Source organism: Lepidochelys kempii, chromosome 6, assembly GCF_965140285.1.
Source record: "Lepidochelys kempii isolate rLepKem1 chromosome 6, rLepKem1.hap1, whole genome shotgun sequence".
NCBI lineage: Eukaryota > Metazoa > Chordata > Testudines > Cheloniidae > Lepidochelys > Lepidochelys kempii.
The window spans coordinates 70578567-70600572 of record NC_136385.1 but is presented as its reverse complement, the minus strand read 5'-3'; the positions used below and the strand labels follow the sequence as shown (position 1 = coordinate 70600572).

General features: G+C 43.5%; 1 protein-coding gene across 2 annotated transcripts in view; it reads left to right on the top strand.

Annotated features, from left to right (window-relative positions):
* Nucleotides 1-22006, top strand: part of GANC (glucosidase alpha, neutral C) — a 53809-nt gene that overhangs the window by 12955 nt on the left and 18848 nt on the right. For both annotated transcript variants that reach the window (XM_073348622.2, XM_078853331.1), the window contains exons 7-18: nucleotides 2331-2397; nucleotides 4902-4998; nucleotides 6622-6802; nucleotides 7449-7602; nucleotides 9135-9370; nucleotides 13482-13608; nucleotides 15753-15832; nucleotides 16953-17096; nucleotides 17529-17625; nucleotides 17973-18074; nucleotides 18582-18825; nucleotides 20936-21000. In XM_073348622.2, the coding sequence (XP_073204723.1) occupies nucleotides 2331-2397; nucleotides 4902-4998; nucleotides 6622-6802; nucleotides 7449-7602; nucleotides 9135-9370; nucleotides 13482-13608; nucleotides 15753-15832; nucleotides 16953-17096; nucleotides 17529-17625; nucleotides 17973-18074; nucleotides 18582-18825; nucleotides 20936-21000 (1594 nt within the window). The remainder of the gene's footprint in view (nucleotides 1-2330; nucleotides 2398-4901; nucleotides 4999-6621; nucleotides 6803-7448; nucleotides 7603-9134; nucleotides 9371-13481; nucleotides 13609-15752; nucleotides 15833-16952; nucleotides 17097-17528; nucleotides 17626-17972; nucleotides 18075-18581; nucleotides 18826-20935; nucleotides 21001-22006) is intronic.

Sequence of the window (22006 nt, the reverse complement as noted above, 5' to 3'; positions counted from 1 at the left end):
AACAAAGAACATAGGCTATGTTTAGAGGATGGGGGACTCCATCCTGGGAAGCAGTGACTCTGAAAAAGATTTGGGGTGGGGCCATGTGGATAATCAGCTGAACATGAGCTCCCCATGTGATGGTGTGGCCCAAGATGCTAATGCAATCCTGCAGATGCATAAACAGGGGGATCTTGCATAGGAGCCCAGAGGTTATTTTACCCCTATGTTTGGCACTGGTGCGACTACTACTGGAATATTGTGTCCAGTTCTGGTATCCATAATTCAAGATGAATAAACAGGAGAAGATTCAGAGAGGAGGCACAAGAATAATTAAAGGATTAGAAAACATGTCTTACAGTGATAGATAGTTTGTTAGAATCTACACAGGGAACAAATATTTAACAGGTTTTCCAATCTAGCAGAGAAAGGTATAACACGATCCAATGGCTGGAAGATGAAGCTAGACAAATTCAGACAGGAAACAAGATAGACATTTTTAACAATGAGAGTAATTAACCATTGGAACAATTTACCGAGGATTTTAGTGGATGTATGTTTTTTAAAGCTATGCTCAAGGCATTATTTCAGGTAAGTTCTGTGGCCTGTGTTATATCAGGAGCTCAGACTAGATGATTACAGTTGTCCCTTCTGGCCTTGGAATCTATGCTGCTCTTTTGTACTGCAGCAGAGAACAGTAGTGTTCCACCAGAACATCAGTTCTTCAGGGTTCACAGGCCTCGCCCAAACCTGAAGTGTTTTTTGGCCCATATTCCACCTACATTCAACAACATATCAAGTAAATAACCATCTCAAGAGAAAAGGAGTACTTGTGGCACCTTAGAGACTAACCAATTTATTTGAGCATGAGCTTTCGTGAGCTACAGCTCACTTCATCGGATGCATACCGTGGAAACTGCAGCAGACATTATATACACAGAGAGATCATGAAACAATACCTCCTCCCACCCCACTGTCCTGCTGGTAATAGCTTATCTAAAGTGATCATCAAGTTGGGCCATTTCCAGCACAAATCCAGGTTTTCTCACCCTCCGCCCTCCCACACACAAACTCACTCTCCTGCTGATAATAGCCCATCCAAAGTGACAACTCTCTTCACAATGTGTATGATAATCAAGGTGGGCCATTTCCTGCACAAATCCAGGTTCTCTCACCCCCTCACCCCCCTCCAAAAACCACACACACAAACTCACTCTCCTGCTGGCAATAGCTTATCCAAAGTGACCACTCTCCCTACGATGTACATGATAATCAAGGTGGGCCATTTCCAGCAAAAATCCAGGTTTTCTCACCCCCCCACCCCCATACACACACAAACTCACTCTCCTGCTGGTAATAGCTCATCCAAAGTGACCACTCTCCCTACAATGTGCATGGTAATCAACGTGGGCCATTTCCAGCACAAATCCAGGCTTTCTCACCCCCCCCCACCCCTTTCCCGGGGACACACACACACACACACACAAACTCACTCTCCTGCTGGTAATAGCTCATCCAAACTGACCACTTTCCAAGTTTAAATCCAAGTTTAACCAGAACGTCTGGGGGGGGGTAGGAAAAAACAAGGGGAAATAGGCTACCTTGCATAATGACTTAGCCACTCCCAGTCTCTATTTAAGCCTAAATTAATAGTATCCAATTTGCAAATGAATTCCAATTCAGCAGTTTCTCGCTGGAGTCTGGATTTGAAGTTTTTTTGTTTTAAGATAGCGACCTTCATGTCTGTGATTGCGTGACCAGAGAGATTGAAGTGTTCTCCGACTGGTTTATGAATGTTATAATTCTTGACATCTGATTTATGTCCATTTATTCTTTTACGTAGAGACTGTCCAGTTTGACAAATGTAAATGGCAGAGGGGCATTGCTGGCACATGATGGCATATATCACATTGGTGGATGTGCAGGTGAACGAGCCTCTGATAGTGTGGCTGATGTTATTAGGCCCTGTGATGGTGTCCCCTGAATAGATATGTGGGCACAGTTGGCAACGGGCTTTGTTGCAAGGATAAGTTCCTGGGTTAGTGGTTCTGTTGTGTGGTATGTGGTTGTTGGTGAGTATTTGCTTCAGGTTGCAGGGCTGTCTGTAGGCAAGGACTGGCCTGCCACGGTATGCATCCGATGAAGTGAGCTGTAGCTCACGAAAGCTCATGCTCAAATAAATTGGTTAGTCTCTAAGGTGCCACAAGTACTCCTTTTCTTTTTGCGAATACAGACTAACACGGCTGTTACTCTGAAACACCTCAAGAGAATACATGTGTATCACTCATAAATAAAATGTTCTGTAAACAAGCGCAGTTGGCTAAGTTAATTGCTTATTTTTATACATGTAGGAAAATCAAGAGGATCTGGGTCTCTGGCAAGAGGAATTTGGCAGTTTTTTAGACATCAAAGCTAACGGTAAAATTAAGCCTAGAACTGAAAACAACTTTACCGGTTTGCATAAGAATGTGCTCATATTTCTATCTGCCTTTTTGTTTAACTACTTAATGGTTATCCATCTCACTCTTTTTTTCCTACTGGAAGGCTCAAGGGATACATTAATAATATTATTAATGGATTATAGACCTCTCTAGGTCACTGGTTCAATTCCAGCCTAAATTAGTAATGAACAAATTCATAATAACCTGTTGTGTTCTACATGAAATGAATGGGTTAACTCAATCCATTTCCTAATGGGCCAGGCTCTGCATGACATAAAACATTATCACATAAGCCTTTATCACAGTGGGCACTAAGTTAGCAGACCCAGTAGAGAGGCCAACGATTGATTGGGCCTGCGGTGCAATCCACAAAGGTACTTAGGTGCCTAAGTCCTATTTTTAGGTACCACTGTGATCCACAGAACTCCCACGCAGCTGCCACCTAACCCTGTAGATGGCTAAGTTTTTGCCTCTGGGCATGCAGACTGCAGCCTCACGCTAGGGTGCCCAGGTGCCTATCTCCTGCCTGAGCATGTGCACTGCCGCCTCATGGTAGGCGTCCAGATGTCTGTCTCCTGTGTCAGCCCCAGAGCAATTCACAAACTGGGAAAGAGAGACATTCAGCTGTCTAAGTCCCGTACAGGAGCCCAGATCCCGTAGGCATGCTCAAAGGCTGCAGGATTGGGCTCCTCAGCTGAGTTCACATAAAACAGCCTGGGAGGGAGGGGAAGAAAAGGAAGAGGAAGGTAGCTCCCTTATAACTGTTAGCCTGGTGGCCCGGGTACTCACCCAGGCTATGGCTAACCTCTGGTTCAAGCTCCCCTTCTTCCTGTGGGGGAGAAGGAATTTGAACTGGGATTAGCCCCCACTGTGGGGAGGGCCCTAGGCAATAGAATATTCTGATGTAGGGCTCCTTCAGTCTCACCTATTTAATTTGTTCCACTTTAATTGAACAATTATATATAAATTGGGCCAGAGAAAGAGTTAGAATGACTGTATGGCCTAGTGGTTAGAGCACTCACCTGAAAGTGGACAATCCCTGGTCAAATTCCTTCTCTTGCTTAGGAGGAGAGGGAACTCAAACCAGGGATCTTTTACATCCTGAGTGAGCACTCTATCTACTAGGCTAAAGGTTGAAGGGGAGATCCTACACCCAGCTGTTTTGTTGTGGGCCCCACACACGATTTACGGGGATGAATACCTATCTTCCCTGGTTTGTGGATTACTAACAGGGCAAGGCACCTCCCTGCAGCCCAGACTTAGGTGCCTTTCTCCATGAGAGGGGCAGGACTTAGGACTTTCTCCCACTGGCTAGGTTAGGCAGCTCCCCACCTACCACACTGGCTTTGTGGACTGCAGTCTAAGGTGCCTATCTCTCATTCACTGTATAGGAGCCCAGGCTCCTAACTCATGCTTTGTGGATTGCAGTGTTGTTCCTGAGATTTGCCAGGCCCCTAAAAGTTAGGAGCCACGATGCTCAGCATCACAATGTCTAAGTCCTTTTGTGGATCTGGGCCATGGAAACCAAATTGCTGCAACCTCCCTTCTCTAGAGGTTGTCTAGGTCATGGCTGAGGAGGCACACAGGTGGCACAGTATGGGGAAGCTCTGACTCCTGTTGCCTGTGCTGTACCTGCTCTGTGGAAAGAAAGAGAATTTCAGTCTCCAGGACTTGCAACCCAAAATCTTTCAAAGGCACGAAGATCAATATACAATGATTTTGTTTGTTTGGCTAAAGCTCGTCTAAGAAGTGAGTAAAGTCCCATATCTTATCCTTGGTGAAATATAAAACTTGCGATCTAAAGAATGTTGCATGAACTGGTATAAAATACGTAAGGCTGCATTTTTGTAACAGCTGCCACTGAAGTCATGGATTCCCTGGGGAATAAAGTCCATACGGTCAGATTTTTGTGTGCGTCACTCTGAAGTAACCCCATTTACTTTGTTGGGGTTGCTCTGGATTTACACAGATAAAATAAAATCATTTAGCTGACAGAGTTGATGTGACTTGTTTAAGACATGTGTGTGCTCTGCTGCTGCCTCTCCTGAGGCTAAAACAGGAAAGCAGTGCTGGAAAAGAGGGAGCACTGACTTTCTTACTTCACCTTGTTGCACTGCTTCTGCCGCAGGGCAGAGCTTGCAGGAATTGAAATAGAAATTGTAAACAGTTTTATTGCATAATAGAGACTAGTTTGATAAAAATAAAGTAACCTGCAAGTTTTGACATTTTTTACTATAAATTAATTCCTTTTGCCCTTCATGATTAGATAAAAATTTATAAACAACAAATTTACAAACAAGTACCCCTAGAAAACTTTCCTATATAGTAAGTATATAATAATGGAGGTGACCCTCAAATCAAGTTTGAAGCAATTAGTAAACAGAACATTTTTATAATTAGTATGTTTTGATCTATTTCTTAAAGTTAGGCCATGATGAGAGCACAACTCAGGGATGTTGTATTTTAATACTGTTCCTACAGGTCCCACTTCCATAGGCTTGGATTTTTCTTTGCATGGATGTGAACATGTCTATGGAATACCAGAGCATGCAGAAACACTTCTCCTCAAAAACACCAGGTAAAAGACTAACTGATTTGCTTCTAAAGAAGGCTATAATTCTGATTTTGGGAATAATTAGGAGGGGTAGCACATCTGAAACTTGAATATCCAATGGGAACAAATGCCGATGATCTTTGTCCTGATGTCACCTTTGAACATTTAGATTTGCACAACAGTTTAACTGAGCACACCGGATTGTTGTTTGGAGGGCCATTGCGAGTCATAACAGACATATCAGTGGTGTGATGTGAGGAAATCCAAGACTGAATGACCACAAGGAGTGGGATCCTTTTTCCCCAAATTAGAGTGGTTACTGCAGTTTAGGTGTTAGGTGGATTGGTGAATAACTAAAGAAAACTTTATAAGTTCTGTAATGGAGAAGCCATAAAGTTTTCCAGATGATTTAATTCAAACAAAGCTTGAGATGTGTATGACATATACCAGTTGTGACAAAGTTCCTCCTCTACCTTGGTGGGTCTTGCGCTTATTGGCGGATTTGCTCGCCTAGGAGCTTCACGGCAGCCCTCAGTTTGGCCGTTTTCGTGAACCCACAGACCAGGCCAACTCCTCCTGTGTCTGACCAGGAGTTGGGAGGTTTGGAGGGAACCCGGGCCTGCCCTCTACTCCGGGTTCCAGCCCAGGGCCCTGTGGAATGCAGCTGTCTAGAGTGCCTCCTGGAAGAGCTGTGTGACAGCTACAACTCCCTGGGCTACTTCCCCATGGCCTCCTCCCAACACCTTCTTTATTCTCACCATAGGACCTTCCTCCTGGTATCTGATAATGTTTATACTCTTCTGTACTCCAACAGTATGCATTCTCACTCTCACCTCCTAGCGCCTCTTGCTCCCAGCTCCTTACATGCGCACCACAAACTGAAGTGAGCTCCTTTTTAAACCCAGGTGCGCTGATTACCCTGCCTTAAAAGCAGCTTCTTGACTGGCTTCTTGATTGACAGGCTAATTGGCCTGTCTGTCTTAATTGTCTCCAGAAGGTTCCTGATTGTTCTGGAACCTTCCCTGTTACCTTACCCAGGGAAAAGGGACCTACTTAACCTGGGGCTAATATATCTGCCTTCTGTTACTCTCCTGTAGCCATCTGGTCTGACCCTGTCACACAGTACAGTATACAGTACATTTTGTATTTTGTTCTAATGGTAGCAACACATAAAATGATGGCATCTGTCCCCAAGGTGTAGGCTGCTCTGCTTCCAACTCCACAGTGCTGCCGCTGCCTCTTCCTGTTTTCTATTATGTTTCTGTGCAGCCAATTCTGCATGGGTATTTCTCAGGTTTAAAAAGAATATACTTTACTAAAATACATAAAAGAGCAGCTCCAGACGGCTCTATGGGATTTAAGCAGAAAAATGGGGAAGGTGGGTGTTAATAGGGTAAGGATAAGACCACATCAGAAGCAGTGTCAATGACAGCAAGAGATATAATTTGATACAGCTAGCTTTGAGCAAAGCGAAAGAAATGGTCATCCATGCCACATGTTGTATCTTGCTGATAAATGATAGACAATAATAAAGAATACACCATATTAATCCATGCTGTAATGCCTTTGAGTTCAGTAGATTTACAGCAGAGTTTAACTTGGCCCAGTGAGTAATGATTACAAGTAACGTTTGTTTGTTCATTCCAGTGATGATGATGCCTACCGGCTTTTTAACTTGGATGTCTATGGGCACAAGATCTATGACAAAATGGGCATTTATGGTTCAGTGCCCTTTCTGTTAGCACATAAACCTGACAGAACTTCTGGGATCTTCTGGCTGAATTCCTCAGAAACTGTAGTGGAGATTAATACAAAAGCTGTAATGGAGGTGAGAGATGCATGGTATTTTGCCCAGGAGTTCAATAAGAAATTAAAATACTCCTGTACAGGGCAATCTGATAGTGTAATTTCATGTTCACCTTTTGCCTCAGTGAATCAGGAATTGTAACTCTGTTTTCTCTCCTTCCCCATTTATTTTAATGAACTTTAGACATGATCACAAGGATGCATTTTTCAGAAGACAAGATGCAGGAATCACATAATAAATTCCATATAAGAAAAGAAAATGTTGAAGTACTTCAAATCCTGCAAGAGAAATCCATAAAAATAAATATCCGACACAATCAAGTGCAGAAAACATATTGAACGTTTTTTAGCTAGCATTTATCAAACCATGGAATTTAGAAATTCTTGGTATTTCGCACCCCCCACCCCCCAATACTTCATGTGACTACATTGTTGATATTCAGGGAACAAGGATATAGTTGTGATTTCACATCCAACATTAGTTTTACTTATTAAAATGAGACAGTAAAATAAGATATTGCATTATCATGGTCAAAAATACACGATTTAGATTTAATTATATAAAAATCAGAGAGAAATATTGAGGTCTGGACAATCAATGGAGAGATTGTAAAATTAATCTTTGGTAGAGAGAGGGCTTCAGATTCTACTTTTTGTTTCTTTCAAAGCATGTACCATCCAGATCCCCTCCAGACATAACTAAGCGGAGAGTGGTGCCTCAAACTGATGTGCACTGGATGTCAGAAAGTGGAATAATTGATGTTTTCCTCCTAATGGGACCCACCCCTTTTGATATCTTCAAGCAGTATGCACAATTGACAGGTATTATCTTGCATCAGTGAAGAAACAGTATTGTACTTTCATTACTGAGGTTCCCTGTCATCACCTAAATAATGTGGAACAATTACCTGCTGGACATGTTGTAACAAAAAGTGCACTAATGTTTACTTATCTCATTGAATGAAGTAGGACAGCCGTTCCCAAAATGTGGTTCACAGAGCACTTATTGGTGTTCTGTGAAAAGATGGCTTTCATCCTTGTTTTCAACAGCATCTACAGGTGTCCAGGCTTGGCCTCTAAACATATCTGGAAACGTTAAGCCAATCTATTTGTTACTACTTGAGGCTGCTCTTCCATGAGGGAAGAGAGGAAACAGGAGAAAATCCTAGCAAGTGGCGCTACCAAGCACCAGTGGGAGAAAGCAACTGGATAGTACCTCTAAGGGAGCAGGAGGAGGAGATGGTAGCTGGCCAGTGTGTCCATGCGAGGAGGTAGCAAAGTGACAGAAAAGCAAGTGCAGGGAATAGGAGACGAAAGAGGCCAGGTGACAAAGGGTCATGGCCAAGGGGAGACAGAAGAGCAAAAGTGGAGACAGTGTGACTAACTTTTTATAAAGGAAAAATTACTTACTACATTATTGGCAGTGTTGTTGTAGCCATATTGGTCCCTGGATATTAGAGAGACAAGATGAGTGAGGTAATATGTTTTATTGGACCAACTTCAGTTGGTTGAAGAAGAGCTCCATGAGGTAAGCTCAAAAGCTTGGTGAAAGAGACAACAGAAGTTGGTCCAATAAAAGTTATAACCTCACCCACTTTGTCTTACTACATTTAAGACAGTTAAGAGCACACAAACTTTCCTAATGTTACTTTTCCACATAAGCAATTGCCACTGGGATATTATTTGATCATGAATAGGAGGAGAAGTGGTCCATTTGGTCATGAATGGGAGGGCAGATAGTTCACAAGACTGTCTCTCAAAGCTGAGGTCCACAAAATGAAAATGTTTCAAAAAAATGTGACCCTCTGGTATTGTTGCACCTAAAGAACCTGTTTGATTTTCTATTACTAAACAAATATTAGTTTCTGCTCAAGTGCCAGAATAAGGGAATTACAAATCATTCTTGAGGTGTACTGGTAGGAAGATTACAATGGCTTTCTCCACTAAGCCTGATCTTGTTAGTCATTCATGTTAATGAGAATTAAATTCACCCACAATAGTTTTAAAACTTCAACAAAAATTTTAGCATGGCGAATAATAATAGAATAACACTGCATTGTTATGGCACCCTGTAACAGTATGTTTTCTCACCGATATGATATAAATAATTACAGCAGCTTCTGCTAAAGTTAAGCCTGTCCATAATTTTTGTTATGATCTTAGTTTCTGGTGTTACAAACTCAAAATGTGAAAATTATGCTCTGGACTGAACCGTATGCTTCAGTTTCAAACAGTTGCATGTGATTTCAGCCATGCCAATCCCATTGACTTTTCCAAAGATTCAAGGTAACCCTGAAAGGAAATACCATTATTATGCTTATTGGCTTAGTTTCTAATTTCATATCTGTTCCTAGGCACTCAAGCCCTGCCTCCACTCTTTTCCTTGGGCTACCACCAGTGCCGCTGGAACTATGAGGATGAGCAGGATATAAAGGCAGTAGACGCTGGCTTTGATGAGCATGACATCCCTTATGATGTTATATGGCTGGACATAGAGCACACAGAGGGCAAGATGTACTTCACGTGGGACAAGAAAAAATTCCAACACCCCGAAAGGATGCAGGAACTGCTCAAGAGGAAAAAACGCAAGGTACACTGTACAGAGGGAAGAAGAAAAATGTCATAATACAGCATAATCAAGGGAGGCCCTAAATACTTGAGCAAACGTATCTCATTCCATGTCCCCACCAGCAGTTACTATTGGCTGTGGTGGGTCAGTTCTTACTAGTGTTTTGCTTAGTTAGCATAAGGCGGAGAACAAAGCTTTCTTGGTCTAGGCTGCACTATGTGAAACTCATCTTACAGGAGGTTTCACTGCCGTCCTTTTGGCCGTGTTTAGGTCATAAAGGAAGGTCTGTTTATTTCAACGGGCAACCTGGAACCATTGTTAAGCCCCTTTCTCTGTTTTTGCTTTCTTTTTCATATTGACAATCCTTTTTCTCCCCTATTTATGTTAACTGGGAATTGTTCCTTCTTGTTTGGTGGGATTGGTTGCCTAAGAGCTACTGAGTTTGCCCTTGTGTCAGATCCTTTGGCTGTGGTTGGCAGTCTGTTCAGGTTGGTTAATCTTGATTTCTGCTTTTACTGTATAGTCCTTAGATGTAAGGACTTATAAGTGTATTAAATATACAAGTGCAGGATCTAGAGGATATGTAACCAACTAATGAACTCATACAATAGTTGATCTCAGCCAAAAGCCAATGATTGTTGGAGCAGTGTTAAAGTAGTGAAGTCATAGTAAGTTACATAGTAGCACCTCTTCCATCCATGGATTTAATGGCTGCAGAAGGCACCTAAGCAAAATAAAATGGTCACATTTTTTTTAAAAGTCAGGAAAATTTTATAATTGATATTTGTTATGCATGTTAAGATATGGGTATGACACCCCCCAAAGTACAATCCAGCTCATAGAATAGCTGTGCCCCCTTAATTCTCCAGTCTGGCATACAGTGTGCGCTGCTTTGCTGTATGAGTTGCCACTCTGCCCACTCACCCAGTCTCTAATATGTATTTCACCCCCAGACAACTAGCTACCAGAGTTTTATGCCCAGCCACTCTTGAATTACATATAGAATGACAACCGTTTATCCCTGGTCCCAGCCTTGCACCCCAGAAATGTGCGTCTTACACTGCTCAAGACCCGCTTAGTCAGTGCAAGCTCTTAAATTTGTCATTTTATCAAACAAAATTAATATGCACTGGCCCTTGCTAATTTGCATAGATTCCCCAAACTCTTCAGCCAAAAACACCTGGGTTTAGATAAAACATTAAAATAAGTTTATTAACTACAGAAAGATAGATTTTAAGTGATTACTAGTGGAGTAGGAATTGAAGATCAGAATTGGTTACAAAAATAAATAAAAGATATAAACTACAAGCTGTTTCTTAAACTTTACCAAGGCTAAATTTGAAGCAACCAGTTTTTCTCATCCCTCTGGCTGTTGCAGGCAGTTCAATTCTTAGTACACCGGCTGGTTGCCTTTCCCAGCCTGGGGATCAATCTTCCCCAGTTCCAAGTCTTACAATCAATCTTGTTTTAGTAAAGATGAGAGAGAAGAGAGGTGGCCAGGGGCCTTTGTTCCCTCTTTTTATATTGTGACCAGGTGCCTGGATGGGCTACACTGAGAATGCTATATTCAGGGCAGACCGCAAGGAATAGGGCAGACAATCTCGCAGACTAGTGGTTTATTCTATTATTAGATTCACCAAGCCAGTAACAAAACAGCTTCTGCAATATCACACTGAGTACCAAGAAGCCTGAGAGAGCCTGGCTGGGAGTCAGCAGTGACCCCAGGGCCTGGGCTCAGCTGCCAGGGACAGAGACTGAGCAAGCCAGAATCATACCGGGCGGGAAGGGGGCTCCAGGTTGCTTGGCCCCGACCCCAGCAGCTGGGCTGGCAGTGGGCTGCCCCCCGCCCAGGTCTTGTTGCTGGGGACAGGGGCCAAACAAGCCATCTCCCCCTCCCTACCCCTGGCATGCTCAGCCTTGTCCCAGGCAGCCAGACCTCAGTAGGAAGCAGGCTGCTGCTGCCTTCCAGTCAGGCTCTCTCAGGCGGAAGCCGCTGCATCATGCTCCCTTCCCAGCTGCTGGGGAGAGCTGCTGAATATGCAGAGAGGAGACACAGGGAGAGAAGGACAGAGCCCCTCTCTGCCACTCCTCCTCCCCGCAGGTAATGTGGGGCAGGGAGAGCGCCGCAGCCCAAGACTGGGCGGAGGGCAGGGGGGTCACTGGGCAGAGGAGACATGTGGGGCGGTCATATGCAATGTTCCCTCTAATTTTTCCCATTCATGTGCAGAATGAATTTCGTTATGTACACCAATATTGAGATGATGTGTGGTGGGGGGGGCCGAGGGGTTTGGCATGTGGGAGGAGGCTCAAGACTGAGGCAGAGGGTTGGGGTGCAGGGGCTGAGGGCTCTGGCTGGGCGTGCGGGCTCTGGGGTGGGGCCAGTGATGAGGGGTTCTGGGTGCGGAGGAGACTGAGGGCTAGAGCAGGAAATTGGGATGCGGGAGAGGGTGAGGGCTCTGGCTGGGGGTGCAGGCTGTGGGGTGGGGCCGGGGATGAGGGGTTTGAGGTGCAGGATGCCCTGGGCTGCGGCGGGGAGAGAGGACTCCCCACAGTCCTCTCCCCACCACAACAGTTCCGCGGCTGGGGCCGAGGCTCCTCTCCCTGCCGCAGCAGCTCCAGGGCTGGGGGAGTTAAGTGCGTGCCTCTTGGTAGCCTCCTGCGTGGCCATGCAGGCGCGCACCTTGGAGGGAACTTAGGTCACATATCCTCCCGAGTATGGGGAGGCAGGAGTCCTCTATGGTCTCTTGTTAAGTTATGGATCATACCCAACTTGACCACTCTGTCAGTTTCACATGTATCTTGACCCTTTTCACTGGAAAAGTTCTTGCTGTGTCATGAGGTCAGGCAACTCCATTGCCTATGTGCTCTGCACTCAGATTTCCATATGAATTGCAAATTCTTGCTTGCACCTACTGTGTGCATGCAGCTTGAGGTGTCTCTGGGGATGACATGCCAGCCCTTTGTTTATAGGTCTTTTGTTATTTCTAAAGAGCTAGTCTGTGGGCATTCCTCAGACTCACAACGTGTTTCAGTAGCAAACATACAGCAAAATCTCATAACTCCGTATTCAGTGTTGATACACACATTTTAACAGGGCAATAATATTCAGCAGACTATAACTTTTCCCAATGATACCTCACAAGGCACACTTTATACAAGATTTATCATAATAAGTGGTGACCATAATAGCATATGCTGTCACAATGTGTAATGTGGCAGGGCACTTCTTCCATCTCACCACGCTTAGTGCTTCCCCCTCTGATGATGGTGGGGCCTGAAGTAAATCAGCCCCATTCTGGGTAGTGTTGGGCTTCCCATTCTGGGTTTATTTATCAATATTTTCAAGGCAGGCCCAAGGAGTACTCCTCTACCAAACAAAAGAAACAAATGCATAATACAAAGTATGGGGGAATACCTTTTCCTACCCCTTCTTGACGGGGGTGGTGTTGCCTTGTTATTGGCCGCCAGGGTGTCCATCCTTCTCCTAAATAGGCAGTCTGTTTGGTGGTTTCCCCTGGAGGGAGAAGAGCACCCTCTCACCCTGGAGAAGCCTTTTTCCCTGCTACCACTAATCCTGCAGCAGCTTGTCTCTCCTCCCACTCTCCCACCAGGAGAGGGGTTTTTAAATGTCCCAGGCAGGTCCCAGGTGTCCTTAGTTGACCGGAGATAATTTCTTTTCAGCTTGCACGAAAAAGGGCCTTTTTCATTCTAGGCCTAATATCCCTGCCTTCCATCACTCCAATTACAACAGTCCAGCCTGACTTTGTCACAGTAATTAAATGTTATGGTTTAGGGAAGAAACTAGTCACCAAAACGATCAGGGAGAAATTTATTTTCCCACCTCATCAAATGTGTAATGTTGTATTATATTGTTTTTAGGGGTGGGGAGGTTACTATCTTCTGAAGCATGTGGTATAGTACTGACCCTTATTTCAGGTAGACCAGCATGCACTGCTACTTGTCTTGTGAAATCAGCTAGTTTACATATGTATAGTAAGTATGCAGAAGGGCCAGTAACTCCTTTTTAAAAAATGTGACTGCCCGGGCCTTAACCTGACTCAGGACTGAGCTCTTTCTGTAACATGCTGAACAGTTGATGCTAATGGTGTCTTCTCATCTCTTTCGGTGGCAGCTTGTCGTCATTATAGATCCTCACATTAAGGTTGATCCCATGTACACCCTATACTCTGAGGCCAAAAAGAAGGGGTATTTTGTGAAGGATAGGAAAGGCCAAGACTTTGAGGGCATCTGTTGGCCAGGTAAGAAAACCCACTGCTTATAGTTTATACATTACAATTTGCTTATTTTGTAATGTGTAGCAGAATAGCATGAGTCAAAAGTGGATGGTCTAAAGGGAAAAAATGTTGGTGTAATTCTTGGATATTCATGATTCCAAGCCTTTAATAGTTCTTTTGACAGTTCTAATGCATCTCCTAGTCTTCTCAGCTCTAATTCCTCCACCACTAGGTCTATTATCGCTGTACACATGGGCGCGAACTCTGTGGGTGCTCCACAAATAGTGGGTGCTCAGCACCCACTGGCAGCCCCCCAATCAGCTCCACCCCCTCCCCCCAGCACCTTCTGCCCACCAGCGGCCACACTGATCAGCTCCTTCCGCTCCCTCCCAGTGCCTCCTGCCTGCCATGGATCAGCTGTTCAGCAGCATGCAGGAGGCACTGGGGGAAAGGAGGAGGAGCTAGGGTGGGGCACACTCAGGGGAGGGTGCAGAATGGGGCAGGGCAAAGGTGGAGGGGGGTGGGAAGAGGCAGAGCTGGGTGGGATCTTGGGGGAAGCAGTGGAGTGGGGGCAGGGCCTGGGGCGGAGCGGGGGTTAAGCACCCCCCGGCAATTTAGGAAGACAATGCCTCTGTCTGCATATAATCTAGATGCATGGCACCATAAAGTTACTGAACTTGTGTAAAGATCAGTACTCTAAGTTGTCCAATGTTACGTAAATCCTACTCAGCCTGTTACATGAAATTGTTTATAAAAGTAAGCAAAAGTTGAGTCAAATAGACTGGTACAAACTAGATTGTTAAAAGAACTGTAATAAGAGGTCTTCAAGATTCCTGCTGAAGTCACTGGTTGGTATAACAACGAGCTGAAAGATTCTACAAATAGGAGGAATTGTTCATAGTTAAAATCACTGAACTGTGTTAATTTTAATGAGATGAGATTGCTATTCCTTCTTGTATTTTTAATGGTGGTTGTTACAATGGGAGTAAACCAGTGATAACATAAAACCCAAGACCACGCTTCACTGTTTAATGCTGTAAGAATGAACAAGGGTTTCATTAACACGTTCTCCCTAGTGGGTCCTGAAACACCCCTTTGAAAACACTTCAAACTTCATGGAGTGTGGCTTGCATTCTTCACTGTATAGTGTGTGGCTAGAGGAATCCTTTCCACTTGAAGTTTGTGGGACCATGCAGGGAGAGACAGTGGCCATGGCACTGTGAGAATGAAACAGTACCAGAAAGATCCTTTTCAGCAAAGGTGGGAACAGCAAAATCGGAAAAGGGTTAGATCAGATGGCAGAGGAAAAGTCTGAGAAGGGAAAAGGGAAAGTGAGATAAGAGTTTATAGGATTTGGACGCCATTAAGGTTGGCAAGCCCCAATTTTATATTTTAAAATATCCATCTAATTCCAGAAAACATGAGTTTTGAAGGAGTTGCCAGTCTTAAAATTCTATCTTCAAGCTGGACAACCTAGCAACAAATAAACCAGGGAGTCATGACATGGGTGAGGCTCTGAAATAAGTATATAGATGAATTTTGTTTCATTCCTGACTATACTTGCGAGTGCCCTGCCACTACGCTGTTGGTGAATAGTGCACTATTGGCGCATGGAGAGTAGATATCTCTGTAAACAAGGAAATATATGAGGATCAGTGGGGTTCCAGAAGGGACATCAACTGACAGCAAATCAGCTGTCTGTGTGCAATGTTTAATCACTGTGGCTCAGTCTATACTATATAATGAACATAGCACAACCATTGCAGACCACTTGTGTACGTCAGAACACAGTTGCCCACCTCCTGAGTGACACTACCCCGTAACATCAAGGCTTTGATTCCTTCCCTGGCTTCCAGATTGCTTCTAGGTGCCATTCAAAATGCTGGTCACCATCTTTAAATGATGTGAAACTTAGCCCACCAGAGCCCAAGAATAGTGCTCTTCAGATCACAGTGAAAGGTGTACTTGTTTAGTTTAGCACTTGGTTACACTTTGCTCAGGTTTTTGTTCCTGGCATTTTGGGTTATGTATTAAGGTTACAGCAAGGGCAGAAGTCTCGGTGCGACTCATTGTGGAGATTGTTATGTCGACATGTCACAATGCTTGAATGCCAAGGCAATGGATGCTATAAAAGTTAACATAATCAATGTGATGGTCCACACCTGCAGGTTCCTCTTCTTACCTGGATTTTACCAATCCTGAAGTCCGAGAATGGTATGCAGATCAGTTTTCCTTCAAATCATATAAGGTTTGTGTTTCTTCTCTTTGGATCCTACAGAGCACATCAAAAACCTGGAAATTGGGAAGAGATAGTCAGAGGAAATAAACTACTAGATAAGTAAGGTAGTGGGGCTTTGTATTTGTAGATGGTCATTAGACTGTAGAGGCAAATATCCTGAATATCGTGATAACCATATAGACTGCAGAAGGAGCCTCACCATGGCCTTGTCAACACTAAGAAAAATAGGAGCCTAATTCATCACTGATGCAATTTCCCCAGCGATAGCAACAGTGGAGACTTTGGTGTGGACAGGGAACAGGCATTTTACCACCATGTCATCTAATGCAGCTGCCCCATTCCCAGCTTCTCTCAATAGGAGTCCACACAGGGAACGATGTGAGAGTGCTGCCTCTGAGGAGCTCACAGTTGTTCTCATGTCATTCTCCCCCACAATGAGTCCTTTTAAGTGAGGAGAATAGTGTGGAAGTACTGGCTGTTCATAGCCTAGAGTCACATCACTCCTAGCCCCTTCCAGGCTGTACCCAATATTAGACATGTGTGTCACTGAAACACTGCCCAGCTCCCAATCATTTTTTTGTTGGGGCCCCACTTTGCAAGGGGCAGGTAAACTTGCGCTACTTATGGCCCCTCACTTCATGTCCCAAGGCAACTTTGTCTCCCTGGTTTCTTTTTCCTGTCCTTTTCTGCAGTTTTCCTCTGGGCTTTTTAATATTTTAAAATTCTCTTATGAACTTTTATGCTCCCCTGCCTCCTTCCCACAATCACTCACGAAAAGGCAACATTCTGCTTGCTGTGAGGCTTGAGGCATCTATTGGTTGCACATGTGGACTCGGCCCACAGAGCCATTTCAACTGAGTGCTAGGAGAGCTGAAAAGCTCAGTTACGCTTGTGGACTGCAACCCTGTATACATAAGCTGCTCCTGTGGCCAGATGAATTACAGGCTGTCGGAGAAGACAGATAGCTTTCAAGAAGTTGCCCTCAGCTTTACCTGGAGCCATGAGAGCATATTTGCAGCGCCACTGTTCTGTTGCTTCTCTTGCTGTGCATACCCTACCACTACCGTTTGGGTAACACTGGATTAACCTAATGACTTAAATGTACCCTAAATGCTACTTTGTATAACAGGGCTCTACTGACATCCTGTTTGTATGGAATGATATGAATGAGCCTTCAGTCTTCAAAGGGGCAGAACTAACCATGCAGAGAGATGCGGTCCACCATGGCAACTGGGAGCACCGGGAGGTTCACAATCTCTATGGCTTTTACCAGGTAGGGCAACTAAAGACAAAAATCAACTGCCAGAGATACTCTGTCATGGATGATTATGGCTATTATAATATGTACCGCGGTAGCGCCCAGATGGTCCCATCAAGATTTGGCCCTGTTGTACTAGGTGCCCGTATGTTGGAATCAGCTTCTCCATGATAAATCAGACCCGTAACAGTGATAGCACTCCTGCATATCTTTCTACTGCAACGGTGTAATGACAGCAATCTATTACATATGCAATGTTAGTATTTCTGTATTTTCCCCTGTTCTAGTGTCTTCCAGCAAACTGTTGGTACTTAACTAATAATAATTACTATTATTTCTGGACATATATTTCATATTGTTCCTGCCTTTAATTGGCTACAACAGGAGTGTGGTATATACGGTTTGTAATTAGGTTATCTCCTTGTCAGTTATTCTTATGCTTTGCAGCAAATGGCAACTGCAGAAGGACTTATCAAACGCTCTGGGGGACAGAACAGGCCATTTGTCCTCACGCGATCTTTCTTTGCTGGATCACAGAAGTATGGTAAGCATAGACAAGCTTCATGAAATCACAGAACAGTGCTGTTTTTCTGTAAGGCTTTATTTATTTATTTATGCATGCTAGGCCTGGTACTTGGTACTAGGGCTGTCATACAATTAAAAAATAATTGCAATGAATCACAAGATTAAAAAAAGTTGTGATTGATTAATTGCAGTTTTAATCACACTGTTAAACAATAATAGAATACCAATTTAAATTCAGCAGAGTACTTGAAGCAAATTTATTAGCTTGCCACTTTCTTCTTTCTTTCCCCCTAATTGCAAGTATAAATTAATGTTGGGGCCTGAATTCAGTATGTAAACTTGAAACTATGCTTCTGGTGTTTCCAGGTGCAGTATGGACAGGAGACAACGTAGCAGAGTGGAGTTACTTAAAAATCTCCATTCCAATGTTGCTCACAATCAGCATTGCAGGAATTTCATTCTGTGGAGGTAAGGAGTTTAACTGGATTCTTCACTAAATGTAGGCCACCAGATTTACTGATCTTGTGTCTCAAGATAGATTTAAACACACAACCAGCAGAACAACCCACTTCTTTCCTACACTCCAATCTGTTTCAAAACAGTTTCCTATATTTAGTCCATTTACAGCTCCCAGTAGCATTCTTCTCTCCTTCCTTTGGCATATTTATCTTCGGTAGCATGTGAGTCCCTTGAACTGACAGCTTGGAGTTGTCTTCCACGAGCATCAGTATAATTTTCCCCTGTGACAAGGAAAACCACTCACTGTGTCTCTAAAAGCTATCAACCCATTTCATCATCAAATGAGAGTCCGATAATTTTTTTCACTTTGTATGGCCAAGCAGCTGTCTTTCAGCAGGGTAGGAGGTACCATATTATATTCATGTATTTATAGATTTGTAATGTTTGTAATAAGAGAAATTCATGTTTTTTCAGAACACTTTCAAAAACCAATTAGCATGTCTCTTTAAATTTTAGCTGATGTGGGCGGGTTTATTGGGGACCCAGAACCAGAGCTACTTGTTCGCTGGTATCAGGCTGGTGCATACCAACCATTCTTCAGAGGCCATGCAAATATCGAAAGCAAACGGCGTGAACCATGGCTATTTGGGGATGAGAACACACAGATCATCAGGGAAGCCATTAGAGAGCGCTACACCCTTCTGCCCTACTTGTATTCACTGTTCTACCGGGCACACACCACTGCGGAACCAGTCATGAGGTAAGATCATAAGGGGCTACATTAAAACTATTTAAACAACAGGAAGTCCGGTGGCACCTTAAAGACTAAGAGATTTATTTGGGCATAAGCTTTCGTGGGTAAAAAAAACCCACTTCTTCAGATGCATGGAGTGAAAATCACAGATGCAGGCATTATATACTGACACATGAAGAGAAGTTGTTTTTGTGGATACAGACTAACACAGCTACCCCTTGATAATTAAAACTACTTGTATTGCTCTTTATATAAAGGCCCTTCTTATGAGCCAGGAAATTTAATAATTGTGTCAAGATGGATGTTTCAGAGGGGGAAATTAAATTACTCTCTCTTACTTTTGTGACTTTCAATTTGAATTTTTAAAAGCAAATAATATATACATTCATTTTCTAAAAGAGAGTAATTGAGCACATCACTTAATTAAACAATTACCACATACAGTCTTAGATAAATTTATAAAATACAGTAGACCCCAAGAAGAATGTTATCACTATTCTTATCCATATCTGAATACTACCGGTGGATCCCTAAGCTGACCTAAAAGTTTCAAAGTCTGCCTTTTCTCTCTCTCTGGTAAATGCTTTTGGTTCATTTGAAGAAACTGGGCCAACTGGGTTACCTTTCCAGAGTTCATTTCATATAGATAATTCAAGTATGAGGTATATGCTATGCCACATTTCCTATAATCATTTTTCTTTTAGTAATGTAATATAGACGTTAAATTAGTAAACTAGCTTCCATTGTGCTCCTTTCCAATCTATAATGAGAGGTCTCAGTGGAACTGTGAGCAACGGTCACATCAGTAGAAGATAAATATTACTAATCTCTCTTGTATTTTTGTCTCTTATAAATGGCACTGGAATTGCTGTCCTTTTTTAAAATTTCTCTTCACTAGTTGTAATGCAAAAGTATTTCAAGATAAGGCCTAACTTTTAATAGTGCAGAAGCTCTGGGATGCACTCAGTTGTGAACCTGATTTGTGCATGCAGGCACTACAAGAGCCAGTCAGTGAGGGTATCTGTCTGGCCCTTTGCATATACAAATGTCCCATTTGTATACAATGTCCAGCACCTAATCATGCCCTGAGCTTCTACCTTTCTAAAAATCAGACCCATGTTGACTATATACGATAATAAAATGCTGCCAGGGTTATAGTTAGCTATTGTGGCAAATTCAGAAACTAAAAAGGAAGTGTGGTATTTTCTTCACTGGTTTATGAAGGCAAGCAGAATGTCAAATCTGCCTCTTTAGCAAGCCAATAAACAGTGGTGTTGCAGCATTCAACAGGATGCCTATTAGTAAGCAGATCAGGCAGGCATTGTTTGTGAGTGAATCCACAGAATTGCTCCAGTTCTTGTCTCTAACTAGAAAGAGCTATTGTTATCATAACATTTGGAATTATAAATAAGCAAAAGAAGGCCTGTGCAGTGACCATGTGATTAGTGTACCACATTACTATGCACTTCATCTTCTGAGTCAGGGTTCTCAATCCCTGACCAACAGGATTGCTGTAGAAACAGCACAGTCAGCTGCTGAGAAGAAAAGAGACTGTCCCCGCAAGAAACTAGCCAGTGTAGGAGCAATGCTGATGGACTCTGAAGAAAAGTCCCGTCCATCTCTCCTCTGCTAGAAGAAAGATGAATGCTATATGGGTTCATGAGGAAAGGGGGGATTCCCAGGGCTGCCAAGGGCAAAACAGACACACATGCCAAAACCAGAGCAAAAAGAAAAACAAACAGTAGTTAGAATGAGCACACACATTGAGAAGCCCAAATACTGATCTGCTGAGGTCCCTTCCAACCCTGATATTCTGTGATTCTGTGATCTGGCTTGCAAGAGCCTGCAGAGAAGGCTGAGTTAGACCAGCTTTTTGCTTGCAGTAGATACACTGGTAAGTGCCTTATCTCTTGTTCAGCTGGGAAACATAATGCTTGTATAAGAAGTGGCATTTAAAGGGACAGATGAGACATGTGTCCAGTCTTCCTTGGCTGCATGGCGGTAGTCACAAAATGGGCCTTGTAGGAGAGCAGAAACGTAGAAAATGGTTGGGAGCCTGCAGACTCCAGCCAATGGGAAAGAAGAAACTGACAAGACTCCACTTTGCTTTCTACAGGCCTCTCTGGGTAGAGTTCCCCAATGAACAAGAAACTTTTGGTGTGGAAGACGAATACATGCTGGGTAAGTAAATCATTTCCTAAATCCAGACATCAGCTGGTGTTTAAATTTCAAAATAAAGCATAGAATCATAGAATATCAGGGTTGGAAGGGACCTCAGGAGGTCATCTAGTCCAACCCCCTGCTCAAAGCAGGACCAATCCCCAATTAAATCATCCCAGCCAGAATTTTGTCAAGCCTGACCTTAAAAACTTCTAAGGAAGGAGATTCTACCACCTCCCTAGGTAACGCATTCCAGTGTTTCACCACCCTCCTAGTGAAAAAGTTTTTCCTAATATCCAACCTAAACCTCCCCCACTGCAACTTGAGACCATTACTCCTTGTCCTGTCATCTTCTACCACTGAGAATAGTCTAGAACCATCCTCTTTGGAACCACCTCTCACGTAGTTGAAAGCAGCTATCAAATCCCCCCTCATTCTTCTCTTCTGCAGTCTAAACAATCCCAGTTCCCTCAGCCTCTCCTCATAAGTCATGTGTTCCAGACCCCTAATCATTTTTTTGCCCTTCGCTGGACTCTCTCCAATTTATCCACATCCTTCTCGTAGTGTGGGGCCCAAAACTGGCCACAGTACTCCAGATGAGGCCTCACCAATGTCAAATAGAGGGGAACGATCACATCCCTCGATCTGCTGGCTATGCCCCTACTTATACATCCCAAAATGCCATTGGCCTTCTTGGCAACAAGGGCACACTGTTGACTCATATCCAGCTTCTTGTCCACTGTCACCCCTAGGTCCTTTTCCGCAGAACTGCTGCCTAGTCATTCGGTCCCTAGTCTGTAGCGGTGCATTGGATTCTTCCGTCCTAAGTGCAGGACCCTGCACTTATCCTCGTTGAACCTCATCAGATTTCTTTTGGCCCAATCCTCCAATTTGTCTAGGTCCCTCTGTATCCTATCCCTACCCTCCAGCGTATCTACCTCTCCTCCCAGTTTAGTATCATCCACAAATTTGCTGAGAGTGCAATCCACACCATCCTCTAGATCATTTATGAAGATATTGAACAAAA